Here is a 20,909-nt window from a genome sequence, read left to right on the forward strand (position 1 = left end):
CTGAAGTAGCTGCAATTGACAAATCCATGTGGAGAAAAGAACAGAAAAATACAAGGGCCTTGTTGCCAGGAAGCAACAGCTTACCTTGCAACCTAGGGAGCCTGTGGGCAGGGAGGCCGCACCGCGGGGACAGACCCTGACTGGCTAATGAGGAGTCGAGGAGCTTATCTAGAACTTTTACAGACAACCCGACAAGTGCCACGTGAGCACGTGACTGCGGTTTCCTAGGAAACGCCGCGATGCGTCCACAGCCCCGAACACTGTGAGCGCCCCTTATGCCGAGGGGCTCAGAGCTCAGTCCCTGCGCTCTAGGAGTGGGGGGGCTCCCCCTGGACTGAACAGCCAGGTGCCCTTTCAGTCACTCTAATCTCACCTCCGCATGCTGGGCCAAGAGGTTTCTGTAGTAACAGAGTTTGAGCCGGAGAGCCAGCAACACACCCAGATGGGAAGGGAGGAGTTTTTAAGACTGAAAATAAGAACCAAAGGACTGGTTTGGGGCAGGGGGGCAGAGAAGAAAGCGTCAAAGATTTTGACAAAGTTTGAACTACCAAAAAAAGGACAAATTCAGTCACAGGGGAGAGAGTTTTCAGGACTATCATTTGGGAAAACAGCAGGAAATGCCTGTGGAAAAGTGAAGCTTAAAGGATGGGTAGGGCCAAATGCACTGAGCATCTGTAACAGCATCATGGAACCTGCAGGTAGATTACACAGAGGATAAAAAGCAGTGAAAGGAAGAAAAACGCCTCAAAGAGGAGGCAAAGGCTGCCAGTGAGAGAGGGAAAGAGCCGGACAGACCGCGGCCACACGCAAGAAAGGCGTGAGCAGAGGGCTCAGCGGCTGCGTGCCAGCAACAGCCATGACTGCGATGCGTCCGTGGCCACTTTGAAGGACATCACATCAGGATGAACTGTGCCTCAGAAGAAGCGGGAGCAAGGACACCATCTCCTTTTCCGAGAAGTTTCTTCGCAGCGAGAGGAAGAACCGCGCAGAGGGAAGATTGAAGGAAGGGATGGGGCTCTTGAAGACAGAGGACCTGGAAGGCACAAGGCGGGAGAAGCGGAGAGCACTGCTGGGAGGGAGTCACAGGGACCGCAGGCGGGAGGGCAAGTGCAGCCAAGAGCAGAGATGGCCGGGAGCAGAAGGAAAAGGCGAGGTGAGTCGTCCAGAGCACAGGAGGGGGCAGTCGGGACGAGCTTGCACAGACGGGAGCCCACTCCGCACCCACAGCAGTTTCTCAGACGGGGGGAGGGGAGCAGACCTCTTCCTGGGGTCAGGCTGGACGTGGTTTTGGATGGAGTCGGTCTGCAGCTGCTGGGAAGCCCCACCTCCACCTCTGCTGACACCGGGGAGCGTCACTGGGGAGAGCCGATAGCTGGGCGTCTCCGCCCCGACGGGAGCACTCGATCCCACAGAAGTGCGCTCAGAGCTCCTTTTTGGGGGTTCCTTCCCAGGGAATGTCTCTGGTGAAGGCATTCTGAGTTTCTGTTCCATTCTGGACACTTTGATTTCTTTTGGCCTTACACTCAGATCCATGCTGTAGCAAAAGAAAAGCATGCCAGGCAATCAACTTACAGCCATGTTCACCAGAAACAAGGCCTTCAGGTAGCACTAGCTTCACACCCAGCCCGTCAGCCTGCTCTACTCTCCTGTGCCATCGACGCCCCAGGACGGCCGGCCCCTCTCTCACCCTGCAGCGCACACCCACCCGTGTCCTCCTATGAACTAAATGTGGGGAGAAGCCTATGTAATTTTTGCTTGGTTTAAAATTTTAAAATTACTTCCATGCAAAAAAATTAATAAAAAATGGAAAACCACAAAAAGACAAGTCTCCTATTACTCTGGTATCATAATAGGGCGTTCAGAGCACTTGAGAGGAACTGATGTGGTGGAATCTCTACAACAGAACTCAGCTCTTGATGCCAGAAAAATATATACATCATACACACACACACACACACACACACACACACACACACACACACACTGCATGGATGAATGAATATATATGGCCTTTGTTGTTCTTATTTCACAGAAAAACAAGTAAGCTGTCATTCAAATGATTTTCAAAACAGTTTCTCTTTAAAAAGTTGCACCTGGTCTGAGTACTGAAACGTGGTATCTTTCAGTATGAACCGCTCCTATGGATTATTTAGAATGAAACAGTGTGTTTATTACTCAGATGAGACAGGGAAGCATTACCATGTGTCTGCTTGCTCTGAGGCTGTGTCGGCCATGCAGGTCACAGTGTTCCCGGGGGCACTGGGCATGATCTCCTCTTTGACGGACAAGCCTTGGCTCGGCCCTGGGGTCGCTGTCCTGGATCCTGTAATCACACACGTGAAAGAAGGAACACAGCTGCTGGCCGCTCACCACGTTCCCCTGGTCGTGCTGAGGGAAGCAGGCAGGTTGACAGCACACTGTCTCCAGTCAGTGGAGATAACAGATACTTGATGAAATGGCCCATCAACAGCCTGTCGGAATCTGTGCGGAGCTTGTCTACACTAAATCATCTTAGTGCTACATCACATCCTTCATGATAAATTATCAACCTAAATAAAAATAATCAACTTAAATTCTTGTTTTAAATATATTTTATTGATTTTTTACAGAGAGGAAGGGAGAGGGATAGAGAGTTATAAACATCAATGAGAGAGAAACATCGATCAGCTGCCTCCAGCACACCCCCTACTGGGATGTGTCCGCAACCAAGGTACATGCCCTTGACCGGAATCGAACCTGGGACCCCTCAGTCTGCAGGCCGATGCTCTATCCACTGATTAGGTTAGGGCCAACTTAAATTCTAATTCAAATAATGCTTTAAGTCAACAGACAAAAAATTACATTTCTTCCCCACAGAAAGTGTATCCACCCTACTATCTACACAAATCAAAGTCCACGTAAATTTTATTTTTAGAAGATAGATACTATTTGAAAAGAACACAGTTTTAGACATTTTTTTTGACTACCACGATGACCATTATCTCAGTTGCTAGGACAGCAGGGTAACTCTCGGGCTGCTCACCTGACTCCCCGGAACCCCCGCACTGAGGGGGGCCCTCCGCCCAGCATCTGTTAACTGTAAGGCACTCGCCCCAGCGGTGGGCCCTGCATCTATGAAATGGGGAATTATCACTTTCCTCAAGAGCCGTTTTGCGGGCAAAAGGACCTGACACCTGGACAGCACCGAGGAAGCGCATGGAGCACTGCCAGCGCTGTCCTGCAGGCGGCCGTGTCTGCTGCCTCCGCGCCCTGCACGCTCGCCTGCACGCTCGCCTGCGCGTTCCCGTTAGACCTGGGGCAGGGAGGGTCTGCTGGCTCCTCTGCCCCCAGCCCTGAGCAGCGTGGGACGCAGTGAACAGAAATAGGTGATGGGATGGAGGTGCTAACTGAAGAAGCTCTTCAGTGGCATTTCCTAAGTTGTAAGCTAGATGACCACTGCCAGCTCCTCGCGACGCCGTGTCTGATAGGGGCACACTGACTTCCAGCCCCGCGTGCGACCACTCCGCCCCCCTGCACGTGGCCACCGCGGACGCTCACAGGCACTTCCTCCAACACGCCCGCCCCCAAACCTCATTTTCCTAGCACAGAAGTTTGCAAAAAAGAATAATTACGGATGCTTATATAATCACTAAAAGAAACATTTATAGATGGAACCGAATGCCCAGAATAACATGTTTGTCAATAAGGTTATTTACAATGTGCTCCTTGCAAAGACACGAGAAGGGCAGGGGTGTGCTTGCCGCTTTACTCCACGTGTTTACAACAATTAGAGGTAGTTAGCACCTGTTCAATAAACACTTTCTGAATAAGTAAATGAGTGACTATAGAAGGAGGAGAGAAAGGAGAGGGAAGAAGACACGCAGTCTCCCTTACGCGCACCCCCCCCCCCCCGCAAATGGCTGTCTTCTGAAACTGTCAGTCAGACTATAAGTACATACAAGAAGTAATGCTTCTAATTACAAAGAAAAGAGAGCTCCTCGGGGAATACACACAAACACATGGAGGGTCCAAAGCAAGCAGAAAAGAATGAATGTATCATCGTAATGGCAACAGCTTATTTTCAAGAAAAGTAGGGACTGTGTGGTAACTCACAATGGGGCAGGGCTGCTGCCTCGGACAGTCAGCACTGAGCTACGCATGCCCCCTTTGCCCCAGAAATGGCACGAGCCACCAGGGACTCACGCCAAGAACTACAGGCTGTCCCCACAATGTACCCTGACTGGTCTTCCACCTCTCCAGCTGCCACACAGCCCCTGGCCCGGCTCCCACCTGCTTCCACAGGGCTACCCCTCGGATCCCCACCCACTCTAGACCCCGGAATCCATACTCCGCACAGAGCGATGGTGCTCAGGTCCTCTTCCCTGGCACTTTGCCCCCAGATCTGCCCGTGCGGCCTCCTCTCACCACACAGACGCCTGGCACCCCAGTGCTGCATCCTCAGCGAGACCCTGACTGCCATCCACAGCCCTCCCAGGCACTGCCACTCCCCAGGGTCAGCTTCTCCTTGTGCTTGGTCCTCAAAGGACTTATCAGAAGAGCCTGAATCCCGACCTTCAGAATATAAAGTCACAATAATAGGGAACTTGTTCACTTTATTCATCCTGTGTCTTCAGCACTTAGAATAGTGCTCAGTATGCAGCTGACATATATATATTTTTTAAATGGATAAATGACTAAATGGGGAAGGTGAGTTTTAAAAGACATTGGAAATGGTCACTCCGGGTAAGTACCTAGGAATGTGCATACAGCCTACCATCAATTACATAATAAACAAACTTGCTGAAGAGTCAGTAAAAACGATGCTTGAATTACCTGGACTGGGCTGGCCCTGAGGGTCACAGTAATTCTCTGTCGTCATGAAGATTACTGCCAATCCAATTTCTGCTTCAGGAATAGGTCTAAGACCCTGCCTATTAGAATAAAATGATTTAAGTATGATAATATATTCCAACTAACAAATTTATTAAGATGATGTCAAACTGAAACTCACCCCTCCCCCAAGAGGTCCAGCAATGGAGAGAACTTCATACAAGAGGCTGGCTCCCTCACTGAGCTGGCTACCCCAGGCAAGTCCACCATGTTTACTAACTCTGGTATTTCAATTGTAAAGGTCTATAACAGTGGTTGGCAAACTGCGGCTTCCGAGCCTCATGCGGCTCTTTGGCCCCTTGAATGTGGCTCTTCCACAAAATACCGACTTCTGCGCATGGGCCATGAAGTTTCAATCGCACTGTACGTGCGCACCGCACATGGTATTTTGTGGAAAAGCCACACTCAAGGGGCCAAAGAGCCGCAGTTTGCTGACCACTGGTCTAGAGTAAAGAATACAGATCCTTCAGTTCTAAATTCTATAACTTTCAGAATAAGAAGAAAACAGTAACACCCAGATGAAGCAATAAAAAATATTTTTATAAGCAAACCTATGATTACTGAAATCCTAAGAGAAAACAGAAAAGAGAGAAAGCAGTAAGGAGAATGGGAAGGAAGAAGTACAAAGAACTATGGATAGGCTGATGTGTGCTATGATTTAAAGTTCAGTAAGTCAAATCATCTTATCAAATTTACATGTTAAAGAATCTTAGGATGAACCTATCTTCTGTTATTCTGTAATGTGGATAATACTGAGTTTATAAAACAAAAACAATTTAATATGTTATAGAAACTGTACCTCAAATTTTAAGAACTACAAAACTTTTAATACTCATTGCAAGATATTTTAAGTGGCTGCAGTAGTTGAAAAGGTCTTTTTTGGATGCTTTAACATTTGTTTTTTAAATGTACTGACTGGACTAACGTAGAGTTTTACTTTAAGTGCGATTATAATAGTATTATAATAGTATATACTAAAAAAAAGGTTTTATAAAGTATTGTATACAAGTGGCAATCCAAAATTAACATTTTATTACCCTACTGTTTTTGAAACTATAAATATACTATAAAAATTAGTTATAACAATTGACTATATAAAATAAAAACATTTTTAACGCACATATAATAACAGTGCTATACAGACATTATATCATCCTAGGAGGGAAACAGTGGCAGCTTCCATTCAAGCCAATGGTGAGATATATGGCAACACCCATTCAAGTCAATGGTGAGATATGCAGCAGCCCTCCTGTACAACACGCTTGGAGGCCCCAGAAAGTACACAGAGAGAGACAGGGAGAGGAAGGTATCAGAGACATGAGGATTAAAAAAAAGATAGAAATGTCATTATTTACAGATATGGTTTATACAAAAAATGACTATAGATGATTAGAAATACAACGGGAGTCCAGCAAGGTGGTGGGATAGAACAGTGTCTAAATTTTGAGTTGAATTTCTATCCATCAACAGTAAACAACTAGAAAATATAATTAAAGAAATATCATATACTTGTATTTCACCTACCACAGGTATAATATCTACCAGAATATATGTAATATCTAGGAAGACCTAATAAATGGTATTTAAGATCTCTACAGAGAAATTATAAATACTGTTAATTCTCCCCAAATTGATTTGTGGTTTCAATAAAATTCCTAATCAAATTCCCAACAAGATCTGTGAAAAGCTGATTCTAAAATGTCTGTGGAACAGTGAAGAGCCAGGATGCTTCTGAGGCAGAACAGAGCAAGAGCCTGGCCTGGTGGACACGAGGTATAGGCGGTGCTGTACATGAGGGCGTGTTGATGCGCAGACGAGGGTAGGGACAAACTGCTCCCCTGCATGTGGAGCTTAGGTATAAACAGAATCCATTCCGGGTAGATTAAAAAAAAATTTCCAAACAAAATATCAAAATACTAATAAAAAATATAGGGAAGTAATCTGATCTATGAATAGAAAAATATTTCTTAAACCAAATACAAGTACCATCTATATATATAAAAGCCTAAGTGACCGTTATGACGGGTTGCTATGATGTGCACTGACCACCAGGGGGCAGACATTCAATGCAGGAGCTGTCCCCTGGTGGTCAGTGCACTCCCACAGCCAACCTCCCATGGCCTGCCAACCTCCCGCAGCCCCTGCCCCTGGACTGAGCGAGATGGCCCCAATTGCCAGCCAGGCCGAGGGACCCCCCACCCGTGCACGAATTCGTGCACCGGGACTCTAGTCTATAATAAAATCTTTGCAATAATTATTGTATATACTTTTCCGTTGTTATGTAGAGTGCACCAAAACTCACACATATAAAACCACCTGCTTGCATATATTTTTACTAACAAATAACAAAGTACCTTTGGAGCATATCCATAATTGAGTGAATCCATTTTTTCTGAGAGTCAGAAATTAAGGGCTGCGAATTTGTCATTCCTACATCAACAACACAAGTTCCCGGAGCCGAAAAGAAACTCTCTTCTTCTTCATTTTCTTCTGCTATCAACCTAGCATCCCCTCCTCCAAAAACAACTGCTGAACTTAATTTCTTATGCTAAAAATGGAAAAAATAAAAAGTAATACAATAGCCACAACGATTTCTGAGTGTGTTCTAGACCTTGTAAGAACTTGATTTGGAAGCGAAAGGACAGAATTGATGTACAATCGGTCCTGCTTCCTGAGAGGACCGTCTGCACCTCCATTCTGAGAAACCCCTGGTCCACAGGCACCTCAGCCCTGGCACAGCATGCTGCCTGCAGCCCACAGGTGGGTTCCCCCTGCAACAGAAACCCTGGACCCCACGCTGCCTGCAGCCCACGGGCGGGGTTCCCCGTGCGACAGAAACCCTGGACCCCATACTGCCTGCAGCCGATGGGCGGGGTTCCCCTGTGACAGAAACCCTGGACTCCACACTGCCTGCAGCCCACGGGAGGGTTCCCCGTGTTAAAAACCCTGGACCCCACTTCAACACATGGAAGACATTCAACACCTGTTTAAAAACCCACAAGTTAGAACTTAAACCAGTTCCCCTTACCCCCAACTTACATATTTGTATAAACTTAATTAATAGGCCAACTGACAGATATTAAGGAACATTATAATCACATACATGAACATGGGCTGGTGCCTGGGCAGTTTTGTACTCGATGTCACACTTCTGCACATAATCTCAAAAGAAAATGCACTGGGAACACTACTAATTTGTCCTCGCATGTAATGTTTTCTTTAGGAACATTTAGCTTAAAACATTACCTGCTTGGCATTCAGAAATACAAATGTTTTCCCTTTGAAGATCTGTTTTCTTTCTTGCCGTCCTGACAGATCAATATTTTTACTTCCAATGGCTGGCTCATCAATTGGTGGGTAAAAACTGTAAAAAAATAAAATTAAATTAAAGCATATTCTAATTATAAACTACTCTGTATCATGCCACTAAATTTGTAAATGGAATAGCTCTCTAGACACTAGAAAGGTTTGATTTCCATAATACTATTATATTATTATATTACTAGAGGCCTGGTGCACAAAAATTTGTGCACTAAGGGAGGGGGGGGTCCCTCAGCCCAGCCTGCGCCTTCTCGGAGTCTGGGACCCCTCGGGGGATGACCACCTGCTGGCTTAGGCCTGCTCCCCGGGGGATTGGGCCTAAGCTGGCAATCAGACATCCCTCTGGCAGCCCGGCAGCCCTCAGGGGATGTCCACTTGCCAGCGGGGAGCAGACCTAAGCTGCAGTCAGACATCCTTAGCACTGCTGAGGAGGCAGGAGAGGCTCCCACCACCACCGCTGTACTGGCAGCCATCAGCCTGGCTTGTGGCTGCGCAGAGCTCCCCCATGTGGGAGTGCACTGACCACCAGAGGGCAGCTCCTGCATTGAGCATCTGCCCCCTGGTGGTCAGTGTGTGTCATAGTGACCAGTCATACCCAGTCTTTCGGCTGTTAGGGTCAGTTTGCATATTGCCCTTTTACTATATAGGATAGAGGTCTGATGCATGGGTGGGGGCCAGCTGGTTTGCCCTGAAGAGTGTCCCGGATCAGGGTGGGGGTCCTGCTTGGGTGCCTGGCCAGCCTGGGTGAGGGGCTGAGGGCCGTTTTCAGGCTGGCCGGCGACTGAAGCTCCCAACCTCTCCTTTTTTTCTTTTTCTTTTATTCTGGGATTTATTTACCTTCTATAATTGAAACTTTGTTGCCGTCACTGGAGCTGAGAGCCGGCTCCAGCTCTGAGGCCACAGCCGGCTGAAAGCAGGTATCAGGTTTGTTTAGCTTCTATAATTGAAACGTTGTTGCTTAGACTGGAGCTCAGAGCCCGGCTGCGGCAGGCAGAGAACCATGGCTTCCTCCATCACTGGAGCAAGCAAGCCTCCTGCTTGCTTCAGCTGCATGGCTGCTGGCCGCCATCTTGGTTAGCGGTTAATTTGCATATCACCCTGATTAACCAATGGGAAGCATAGCGAAGGTACGGTCAATTACCCTTTTTGTTTTTTATTAGATAGGATTTTTAAAAAGTTTTTATCTGGGACAAAATGATTAAAGGTATCTAAATGATTTATCTAAAAATAATTTAAGGGTAGAGAATCATAACAAGATACAATTAAATGTGTATAGAACCTAAGTTACATGAATTACAAATGGTGCGACCTAACCATAACCATCAAATCCCACCGCCATGTGCTTGCTTTGGGATGGTGTCTGGACTCCATTCTGTGAACTTCTACAAATGTTTTGTTATGGATCCCTTTGGAGAAGCGCAGGAAATTAAGACTTATATTATTGTTCAGGTTAAATAAAATTTCTGTGAGAAACCAAGATGGCGGCATAGGTAAACACCGGAGATTGCTGCCTCGCACAACCACTTCAAAAATACAACTAAAAGACGGAACAGACATCACCCAGAACCACAGGAAGGCTGGCTGAGTGGAAATTCTACAACTAGAAGGAAAGAGAAAAGCATACCGAGACTCAGAGGAGGTGCGGTACGGAAGTAAAATACTAAGGTGCGGAGGTGCATGCAGAGTGGGCTGGGGGCTGAGGGCGCGGTTGTCTTTTTCAAGCGGGAGGGAGTCTCAGGCTCTGAGCTCCAGTTCTGGGTGAGTCTCTGGGGACCCAGACTCAAACAGGAGAAGCGGGACTGTCTGGCATTGGTCTGAACTCAAGGGCAGCTTTCTCTCCGAGGTACTTGCAGCAATTGCTGGGACACTGAGACTGCTTCTGAAGGCAGGACTGAGAGCAGCCATAACTGCTCGCTCCACCTGCCCTGTTGATCCCCTGGGACCCACCCCACCCAAGCCTTGCACGCAGGCATTTGCTGGATAGCCTCAGGCAGAGGCTAGATTAGCACCTCCCTAGAGATCAGGACAGAAGTTCTCCCACTGCAGACACAACTGATTCTCACAACCAATTGGCCTGGAGGTCAAATACCCCCCGCAGTGTTACCTACAACAATCAAGGCTTAACTACAACAAGACTGTGCACAAAGACCACAAGGGGGTGCACCAAGAAAGCATAAAAAATGTGGAGACAAAGAAACAGGACACAAATGACAGAAATGGAGGAAAGCAAACTGCTGGATATAGAATTCAAAACCACACTTTTAAGGTGTTTCAAGAACTGTCTAGAAGCCGCCGATACATTTAGTAAGGCCCTCGAAAAGACCAGCGAGACCGCCGATAAATGTAGTGAGATCCTCAAGAAATCTAGTGAGACCCTCGATGTGATAAAGGACCAACTAGAAATTAAGCATGCACTGACTGCAATAAAGAATATTATACAGACTCCCAACAGCAGACCAGAGGAGCACAAGAATCAAGGCAAAGATTTGAAATATGAAGAAGCAAAAAACACCAAACCAGAAAAGCAAAATGAAAAAAGAATCCAAAAATACGAAGATAGTGTAAGGAGCCTCTGGGACAGCTTCAAGCGTACCAACATCCGAATTATAGGGGTGCCAGAAGAAGAAAGAGAGCAAGATTTTGAAAACCTAGTTGAAGAATAATGACAGAAAACTTCCCCTACCTGGTGAAAGAAATAGACTTACAAGTCCAGGATGCGCAGAGAACCCCAAACAAAAGGAATCCAAAGAGGACCACACCAAGACACATCATAATTAAAATGCCAAGAGCAAAAGACAAAGAAAGAATCTAAAAGCAGCAAGAGAAAGAAAGTCAGTTACCTACAAGGGAGTACCCATACGACTGTCAGCTGATTTCTCAACAGAAACTATGCAGGCCAGAAGGGAATGGCAAGAAATATTCAAAGTGATGCATGCCAAGAACCTACAACCAAGATTACTTTATCCAGCAAAGCTATCATTCAGAATTAAAGGTCAGATAAAGAGCTTCACAGATAAGAAAAAGCTAAAGGAGTTCATCACCACCAAACCAGGATTATATGAAATGCTGAAAGGTATCCTTTAAGAAGAGGAAGAAGAAGAAAAAGGTAAAGATACAAATTATGAACAACAAATACACATCTATCAACAAGTGAATCTAAAAATCAAGGGAATACATAATCTGATGAACAGAATGAACTGGTGATTATAATAGAATCAGGGGCATAGAAAGGGAATGGACTGACTATTCTTGGGGGGGAAAGGGGTGTGGGGGATTCGGGAAGAGACTGGACAAAAATCGTGCACCTATGGATGAGGACAGTGGGTGGGGAGTAAGGGCCGAGGGTGGGGTTGGAACTGGGTGGAGGGGAGTTGTGGGGGGAAAAAGAGGAACAAATGTAATAATCTGAACAATAAAGATTTAATTTTTTAAAAAAAGGAAAAAAATAAACAAAATTTCTACATGCTATAAACACATCTAATCGTCCATGGGCATGGGGGAAAAGAAGAAAAGAGAGGAAAAATCAACACATAATCCTTCAGCCTCTCATCAGTCCAGTTTCAACTTTCTACATACTCAGATATTTTGCTACACCTATTCATAAGTGACCAGCCTTTCAGCTTACCTCTACCTTCTAGCAAAAATGACTAATGTCCATGGATAATGAGGGCTCAACATTGTCAAGCTGTTAGTGCATCGCAACTTGATCTATAAATCAATGCAACCCCAATAAAACTACCAGCAAGTTCTTTTGTGGATACTGACGACTCTAAAGTTTATGTAAAGAGGCAAAAGACCCAGCATAGCCAACAATGCTGACGAAACATTAAGAGCACTGACACTCCCTGAATCCAAGGCTCACTGTAAAGCCACCATAATCAAGGGTGTGGCACTGATGAAAAAGCTGGCATCACCAGGTTGGGTGCAGGAAACTTAGACTTTGTCTTCCCATCTCTGATAGCAGTGCAGAGAGGCAGCCACAGCTGCACCAAAAAGGACGGTCCTTTGTGAGGTAAGAGCACTGCTGTGCGCCTTCCGAATTCAAATCCGGACTAGTGAGGATCTTTTCCCAGAGCTAAGAGAGAAGATAGTTATGTAATAAAAAGCCACAACAATATATTTCATATCCCTTTGGAAACCCATCCTAGTTCCCAATGTCACCCTTTTTCTGTTTAATAGTTGAGTACAGAGTCAGGTAAGTCTTTAACAACATCAAATGGATGCCAGTAGGTGTGGGAACCGATTAAGGGGAAAATATGCATTTTAAAATAACATTAACAATTTGATTACTGATTGTCACCATCAAACAAGGGCTAATGCAATAGTCTTTTCTGGTTAACAATGAATCAGGAGTTACAGCAGAAATGTTTTATTTTAGGCATCTAAGTTAATAAAGTCATAAACTGAAGTCAGAAAAAAAATTATGTCGAACCTAAAGTCAAAAATACCCAAGAATCGTAGGAATCAATGACCAACTCTAGGATCTCTAAGACTTTGGATGCATTCTCAGCAGCAGAGGCCTCACAGGCCCCTCCACTCCCAAGGGATCTAGACTCCACAACAGTTTAATCTGTGCCGATCCTACAGGGTGTAAGGTTATAGCTCAGTTTCATTAGTGAAGATTTATAGGATTTATCAACTCCCCTAAGGAGGTTCACAGATAGGCTTGGAGGACAAGGTGATTCTGTTGAACACTGTGCTAGTTGAGGGTAAGTGAAGTTGCATGTCTTCACAGGGTCTAGCACTCAAAACAGGTGAAGAATCGTCTGTTTTAAAATATGAGAACCTCTTTTCAGGGTCCTGAAACATTACATTATCTGCTATACCAGATTGTAAAATACAAGAAACCTTCCACATGAAAATTAAAAACAAAAAGGAAAATTTTTCAGTTACTTTTAAAAGCAGATATATATTATCAGGTATAAACAGTCCCTAAAAACCCTGAACTGGGCAAAATACCTTATAACTAGCGAGTAATATTTAAAAATTAGTAATAAGATAATAAACTTGAGTCATATTTTAGATTTTTTAACCCTTCAAAATTGTCTTATGAGATGAGTTTATCAAGGCAGTCAATCTATTATTTCATTTAGACCAGCGGTTCTCAACCTGTGGGTCGCGACCCCTTTGGCAGTCGAACGACCCTTTCACAGGGGTCGCCTAAGACCATCCTGCATATCAGATATTTATATTACGATTCATAACAGTAGCAACATTACAGTTATGAAGTAGCAACGAAAATTATTTTATGGTTGGGTCACAACATGAGGAACTGTATTTAAAGGCCAGAAGGTTGAGAACCACTGATTTAGACTATAATCTCCTGACACATATTTTAAGCAGCTGCCCTTGTGCTAAGACGACTACACACCCACCATTTTAGCACAGCATTTTCATCACGCAATCTAAAAACCCCAACTTCCTCTTCAACCAGTTTACATCACTTTAAACACTGTATATACCAAACCATTTAGCCTGGGGGTTCACAAATTCCGCAAAGCATCTAAATAAATAAAGCAGTCTCTGCAGATACTGTGATGAGCAGCATTTCCTTCAGCAAGCCCCTATCACGATGCCAGGCTATGTGCTCAGACTCTGTATACACTATTACTTAAAGCACCCAACAGTTAAACACCCAAATCCTCAGCAGGACAGGTGCTAGTCCCAGGAGAAAGGCGCTCCAGGCCAGGGCTGTGACTGCTCCCCAGGACCAGTGGCTCCGGACAGGCAGCTGCTGCACCACACGGTCCAGGGAGCGTCGAGCAAGGACACCTGGCACTGGCACACGCGCTCTGCGTATGGCCCCTCGCTGTTCACTGGCCTTCAGTGCTTTTCTTTAAATATAAGCACACACATAACATTTGTTTCACCAAGATAAACAACAACCAAAAAAGAATTCAGGGATCCTTCCTTTACATACGAACAAAAAATCTTCACTAATAAAACTGAACTATAACCTTACATCCTGAAACAGTCAATAAAGAAACATTAACTTAAATAAAATTAGTGCTATCATATTTCATACGCCATGCTTTATTATATTTAAAGGACACAAATACCTTTCAATCTGAGGAAGCTGTGTCTTGGACTGAACTGCTTTAAGAAATTCAGTAAAATACTCCGGCTTTACGATTGGACGTCCACAAATGAGGGCACATATTGTCTAAGAAGAAAGCATATGTGAATACATATACCCCTGCTAGCTCATTTTAAATAAAAGTTTTAAGTTATAGACTACAAAGAGGCTATTCTATTCTTTTCCCCTCTCATCGCTCTATAAAGAAACCATAATCAATAAAGTAGAAGTCAGTTCAGTCATTGCTTAATTTACAAATCCCTATAAAAACTGAACTGAATGTTCTTTAAGACTTATTTTGTTCTAACACTCAATGATTTTAAAAACATAAGCTAACCTGTCTGTACTTCTGGAAATGTTACCGAAAAAAAGTAAGGCCAAGGTTTTCTTTTTTGGCACATGACTGATCAGAGATATTGAGAAGGTGGGCTCTACTAGCCTCTGTTGGTGACTGTCCAGGACGCTAGTGTCGAGAGCTACACATGGCGTCGGATGCATCACTGGACTGGCATGTGCTCTGGTGAATGGTGACAGTTCCCAGGACTGTCACAGCCTCAGCTCCCACTTCATACCCACCAAGCAAGGGCATGATTCCCGCTTGTGTTTCTCAGATACCTTGATATCTGAAGAGTCCACACAGACATATTCTGATCACTGTGAGGGTGCATCCCTGCTGTAAACTAATAGTGGACATTCTGATTTACGCATCTAGTATCTGTGGGTAAGTTAGTACTCGGCTTAATCTATAAATCAATGTCATAAACTTGCAAAGATGACGTGATCCTTGGTCAGAGATAATCCCAAGATACAAGTTTGACCTGAGGTTCAATCTGAGCAGCAAGCCCTTCTCTAGGACCCTGGGTGGCTATAATGCACACATTCCAGCTTAATTAATTATATATTAAAAGATTTTTCACACTGGCCCAAAAGGCTGCCATAGAAACACTGTGACTCATGGGCCCTGATCCCCTCTGCTGGGCCTCAAGGATAAATTTGGTTACAGACACCAAAAAAAAAAAAAAAAAAAAAAAAAAAAGATTTTTCTATCATCTAAAGAAGGAATCTAAATATTTGTTGGTTTTCACTACGGATATTAACCTAAAGCAATCCTGCACATCCACGACCAGCCCGTTTACAAGGACATGAGCACCCTGGCCGGTGGGGCTCAGCTGGCTGGGTGCTGTCCTGTGCCCCAGAAGGTTGCTGGTATGATTCCTGGTCAGGGCACATGCCCAGGCTGTGGGGTCCATCCCCAGTGGGGGGGGGTACGGGAAGCAGTTTCACTCTCGCATAGATGCTTCTCTCTCTCTCTCCTTTTCTCTCTAAAAATCAGTAAAAACAATAAATAAATGAAGGGAGACGAGTCCCCTCCCAATGTCTTTCTTCAGTTAGTTTGGACACAACCAAATCTGATGAAGATGCAAAACCTGAAAACATACCAAAATACACCACTGTTTTCATGAATACTTTCAGCATCTTCTCAAAGTACATACCAAACATATCTTGATTGTGAGATACATTAGGGCAATGTTAAACTACAAGAACTTAACAAGTATTTGTGATTAGGACCCTAAACCAAATAAAAGAGCCTGAGACGACAGAGCCTGGAGGAAGACAACTGGATGAGGAGGTGGGAGATGCTAATTTTGAAGACTGGCAGTTGCTCTCAGGCTGAAAACACTAGCCTTACACTGTAAAAACTTCTTGGTGAACAGATGACATAAATAATTGTTTAAAATCCAAATCCAAAAGTGAAATATAATTTTAGGTGCTTCTGTTGTCCCATATAATAAATAAATTACCAAAAAGCCAATCTGACATAAATGTTATACAAAGGCATGGGGTTGGCATATATAAATCTATAACTAACAATTCCGATGGGTTTAAAGTAAATGACTTTAAAAACAGCTGTGTAGAGTGCGTAAGCTTAAATTCACAGAACTCACTTCAGCATAACAACAAGGCATTCGACCTACCTTAATGGTGACCTTCACTGACATCATGACCAGGTGGGTGCACTCTTCGGTCCAGTTGTTCACAGTGAGTCCTCCCAGCTGCAGGACAGCTTGATTCAAAGCATTTTTCCCAGCGACATCTAAACAAGAAGAGCACGCGACCAGAGGCTCGTACTCCACTCTGTAAGTGAAAACGAGTCACAAAGTTGTGATAGGTACAGAGCTTTAAACAAGTGCTTTTTAAATTTTTTTGTATTACTAAGATTTCCAACTAATAAAATCACTGTTACCTATATCTGAAGTTGCAATCAAGAAAAAACTGCTGTGTCCTTTAGAATCTGATTCATACAAAATAAAGCACTCCACTTCTATATCAACTTAAAAAACTCTTACCTGAATTTACTTTCAAACACCCCAAAAGTAATTCTGTCCCCTGTCTGCAAAGTCTGAGAAAGGCCATTCTGCATTTTTTCCTCATTAACAAAGGTACCATACTTAGAATTGTCTTTTATTGTCAATACAGGGGTTTCATGTGGTTGACTCTGAAAAAAGAATCAAATAAGTTAGTGTTTTACAACTCAGTCACTATTGAACAATAACGTTTTTCTATACCTATAAGAATACAGACAGCCTTGGCTGGTGTGGCTCAGTGGACAGAGCATCAGGCCTGGAATTGAAGGGTTGCAGGTTCGAGCCCCGGCCCTGGCCTGGCTCTGGCCCCATCAGGGGCATGTGGGAGGCAACCAATCGAAGTGTCTCTCTCACACTGACCTCTCCCCGCCACCTCTCCCTCCTTCCCTTCCACTCTCTCTAAAAATCAATGGAAAAAATATCCTCCGGTGAGGACAACAAAAAAGACACACAAAACCTAAATATCACTGAATAGATTCAGTACTTGCTGATATGTAGTGTTTGCTAAAAATAATGGTTTTTCTTTCTGAACCACCAGCATAAGGAGCACAGCTGTTTATATATATGCTTAGCACTTTTATCACCCAAGGTTGTAATTAAAACAACCAACCAGCCCAAACTCAAAGCCAGTCAAGGGAGCTGCGGGGCATGAGCAGCAGCTATTTTCCGGAATAACAGGACCCCGTGCGAACCCGCCTTGCCGGGAAACAGCCGTGTTCACAGGGCCGCACAGCCCTCCAGCTCAGGGCAGTCACTGCTCCACCCCAGGCGAGGCACAGTGAGACTCCATGAATGCTTAAGTAAATAAATACAAAGATGTTCTATTTCCCGAGTTTCTAAATCATTAAACTCAAATAGTGGAACAGAAACTTCAAATATCAAAATAAACAAATACCACTGGTACTGCCGCCAGAATGGATTTAATTTTTTAAAATTAAAAAAATCTACCCCCGGAGGGCGTGGCCCGGTTGGTTGGGCCTCCCTGCACCAAGAGGTCCGGGTTCTATTCCCCAGGCCCGGGCGGCGGCGCCATGGTGTAGGCGGCAGTGGGCCACGCTCCTCGCTCACCGGGGTTCCTCCCTCCCCCCTTCTCCCTTCCTCTCCGTAAAATGAATAAAAACTTGAAAGAACACTAACAGCTGAGGAAGGAAAAGGTGCTGACCCTCCACACACTGCGAGGCCCTCGGACCCGACCCCCCGGTGCTGGAGCCCGAGCAGCACCGCCAGGAACGCACCGGGCTGGTCGCGGGGAAGCGGGCGGCGAGCACGGCGTGGCTGCGGCTGACGGACGGGTCCTTCTCCAGGAGGATGTCGCAGCCCTTCCTGCCCACCACGTACTCCACGCCGGTCAGCAGGCGGCGCGGGCCTAGGGGACGGGCGGACACTCAGGCACACGCACGCGGGCGCACGCGCGCCTTCCTACAGGGCAAGGGCGTTACTTCGATGAAAGAGCTCCATTTTGCTATTTTAATGGTAACAATGGCTCCTGAAGGAAGCGTATTTTTCCTGGAAAGCCTCGCTGAAGGACGCAGAAGGCTGACTAGCCGGGAAACCACACTGAGCCGCGCGAACGCTCGACCACGGTCCCGACGAACACGCGACAATCTTCCCGCGGCGGCTCCAACACGCGGTTCGCCCCGCGGACCACGCGGTTCGCGGTCAATGTGCTCCGCTGAGAACGCGATGGACGGACGGACGGACCCCACAGCCCCTGGGAAAAGGGGAAACACGGCTGCGAGAAACCTGAGGTCCGCGGGAACTCGGAGGCAGCTGATGAAACGCAGGTGACACAGGAGCGAGCAGGAGCAGCGCACAGGGAGCACAGCCGCCCCCCCCCCCGTGCCCGTCCCCGCAGGTGCCCTTCCCCTAGTTCCCTGTGCCCCCAGGTGCCCGCCCCTCCAAGTGCCCCTCCCCCAGGTGCCCGTTCCCGCCAGGTGCCCATCCCGCCGGGTGCCCGTCCCCGCCAGGTGCCCATCCCGCCAGGTGCCCGTCCCCGCAGGTGCCCGTCCCGCCAGGTGCCCGTTCCCGCAGGTGCCCGTCCCCGCAGGTGCCCATCCTGCCAGGTGCCCGTTCCCGCAGGTGCCCGTTCCCGCAGGTGCCCGTCCCGCCAGGTGCCCGTCCCCGCCAGGTGCCCGTTCCGCCAGGTGCCCGGTCCCGCCAGGTGCCCGTTCCCGTAGGTGCCCGTCCCCGCAGGTGCCCATCCTGCCAGGTGCCCGTTCCCGCAGGTGCCAGTCCCCGCAGGTGCCCGTTCCCGCAGGTGCCCGTCCCGCCAGGTGGCCCTCCCCACCGCCCGGCGCGCACAGCACAACCGCGTCCTGGGTGTTCCGAACAGACAGCGCCCCGTCACCTTCGCTTCCCACAGCGAGCGCCTGCGGTCCCTTCACGCCGGACCCGCCGACGCCCGACACTCACTCGGCGGCCGCCACCCCGCTGGACCCGCTGTCCGCTGAGCGGCCGGGCCAACTGGGAACCTGCGGGCTGCGCCGCACCGAGGGCTGCGAGGACCTGGGTCCGGGACAAGCGACCAGCCCGCTCAAGCCCCCCCAGGACGCCCCGCCCCCCAAGACGCCCCGCCCCGCGTCCGACGCCCCGCCCCCCAAGACGCCCCGTCCTGCGTCCGAAAAGCACAGCCTCCCGCCGTCGCTGGAAGGTGACGACAGGGGCGGGGTCAAGCCGGAAGCGCCCCTCAGACCCTCGGCCCCCGGCCGGGCCCTGGGAAGTCGGCCCTCGGTCACCTCCCTGCCGCCTCACCTCGGGCCGAGCCCGCGTGGGGTAGCAGCTTCCACATGAATCCGGCCTCAGTGTCGGGCGACGTGCGGCTGCGCAGCCTCAGCTGCCAGGCAGGCGCGGCCCCGGCGCCGGCGAACTGGCGGGCTCCGAGACGTGCCTGCTCGCGGACTGCGCCTGCGCAGGAGGAGGCGGCGCCGCCCGGTCGCCACCTGGTGGCGGGGAGGGGGTGGCGCAGCCTCTAGTGAAGTGTGTTCGCCAATATTAGGTTATCTGCATTTTTCTGGTTGTAAAGGGAAATAGCTTTATAATTAACTACAAAGCAACATGAGGAAACTTCATACTTAAAGACACTAACATACTAATGACTGAGTAGAATAGAAAAAAGGCCTTCCACAACTTATGGGAAGCTCCTGGTAATTAAACCCCAACATGTTAGCTCCTCTGACTCAAACAGCCCCTCTGTTCTAATTGGAAGACAAGATAAGTTACGCTCAAGACTACATTCTTGCATACACCTCCTCTCTGCTGTTTTTTTGGGTGTGTGTGTGTTTTGTTTTGTTTTTTACAACTCGGGTAATTCACACCAACAAGTCTCTAATTAGTAGAAAGTTTCCTTCCCCCTCCTCTTCAAACAAGCCTCTTTTGAACTCTTCCTAACTTTTACTCTAAGCATCTTTTACAGGCTTGGGTGGAGATACTGATAAAGACATCTCCCTAGGACATTTGCCTTGGTTGTCTCCTGAAGAACAAACTACAAGCGCCCTGATGTCCAATTTCAGCCCCACCCGCTTCCTTGTCACCTAGCAACAGCAGCCAAGGCGTTAAAAGGGGAGCTGCTTTTGGTCTTTGCCCTTTTATGATTAGCAATGCGCGGGCCCTTTTCCTTGGGGAAAGTAAAAATAAACTTCCTTTCTGCATCTGTCTCTTCTTGCAGTTGTGAATTCTTTCATAGTCCACATTACCGGCCCCCAAACCCTAACACCACTTACATATTCCATGGGTTTGCAGTTTCTTAAATTGCAGTCATTCCTTTGTATGGATCCTAATGATGGTAATGATGATTATGGTAAAGATAAGGATTTCACCCTTTAACTTATTATTTTTATTCTTCTCCAAGTTCAAATCAACCTCTCCCAACCTCTGTTTCATAATGTTACACTTCCATCTAATCAGGAGCTGAATTCTTTCCACTTCCACTTGGACCTAACTGTTGTAGGCTCTGCTCCCAATCCAGGAGTCCCTAATCCTTCACCACCCTCCTGTGCCCATCCATTCCACATCCTGCACCCCACATCCTGCACCCTAGAGTAGCGGTCGCCAACCTTTCGGACCTCACAGACCACCTGTGGTCCGTGGACCACCGGTTGGGGACCGCTGCCCTAGAGCACACTTGTGATCATAGACGTTCTGGTTTTCAAAAGTATTCTGTAATGTAACAAAATGTATTGTAAAGTTATAGTTAACTCTGTGTTCTATTGGCACAAGGATAGACAATAGGCAAATGGGTTACTATAGAAAAACCCAAAAAACATCCACATGTATAAAGT

The 20,909-nt window shown here is 46.9% G+C and overlaps 1 protein-coding gene across 11 annotated transcripts in view; it reads right to left on the bottom strand.

The window, feature by feature from the left end:
- Positions 1-19,542, bottom strand: part of NBN (nibrin) — a 45,148-nt gene extending 25,606 nt beyond the window's left edge. For 2 of the 11 annotated variants that reach the window (XM_081111350.1, XM_081111347.1), the window contains exons 1-10: positions 19,384-19,534; positions 17,868-17,998; positions 16,615-16,763; positions 16,243-16,402; positions 14,250-14,353; positions 8,116-8,233; positions 7,224-7,417; positions 4,813-4,910; positions 2,200-2,323; positions 1,259-1,534 (exon numbers count right to left, since the gene is read on the bottom strand). In XM_081111350.1, the coding sequence (XP_080967476.1) occupies positions 1,259-1,534; positions 2,200-2,323; positions 4,813-4,910; positions 7,224-7,417; positions 8,116-8,233; positions 14,250-14,353; positions 16,243-16,402; positions 16,615-16,763; positions 17,868-17,998; positions 19,384-19,420 (1,391 nt within the window). In that variant the 5' untranslated portion in view covers positions 19,421-19,534. Of the gene's footprint in view, positions 1-1,258; positions 1,535-2,199; positions 2,324-4,812; positions 4,911-7,223; positions 7,418-8,115; positions 8,234-14,249; positions 14,354-16,242; positions 16,403-16,511; positions 16,764-17,769; positions 17,999-18,979; positions 19,216-19,383 lie in introns of those variants that run through there. The other 9 variants (XM_081111356.1, XM_081111348.1, XM_081111353.1 and 6 more) reach the window with 9 other exon arrangements.
- Between the last annotated feature and the right edge of the window lie 1,367 nt (positions 19,543-20,909).

The sequence above is a fragment of the Myotis nattereri genome (assembly GCF_964212035.1).
Source record: "Myotis nattereri genome assembly, chromosome: 17".
Lineage (NCBI taxonomy): Eukaryota > Metazoa > Chordata > Mammalia > Chiroptera > Vespertilionidae > Myotis > Myotis nattereri.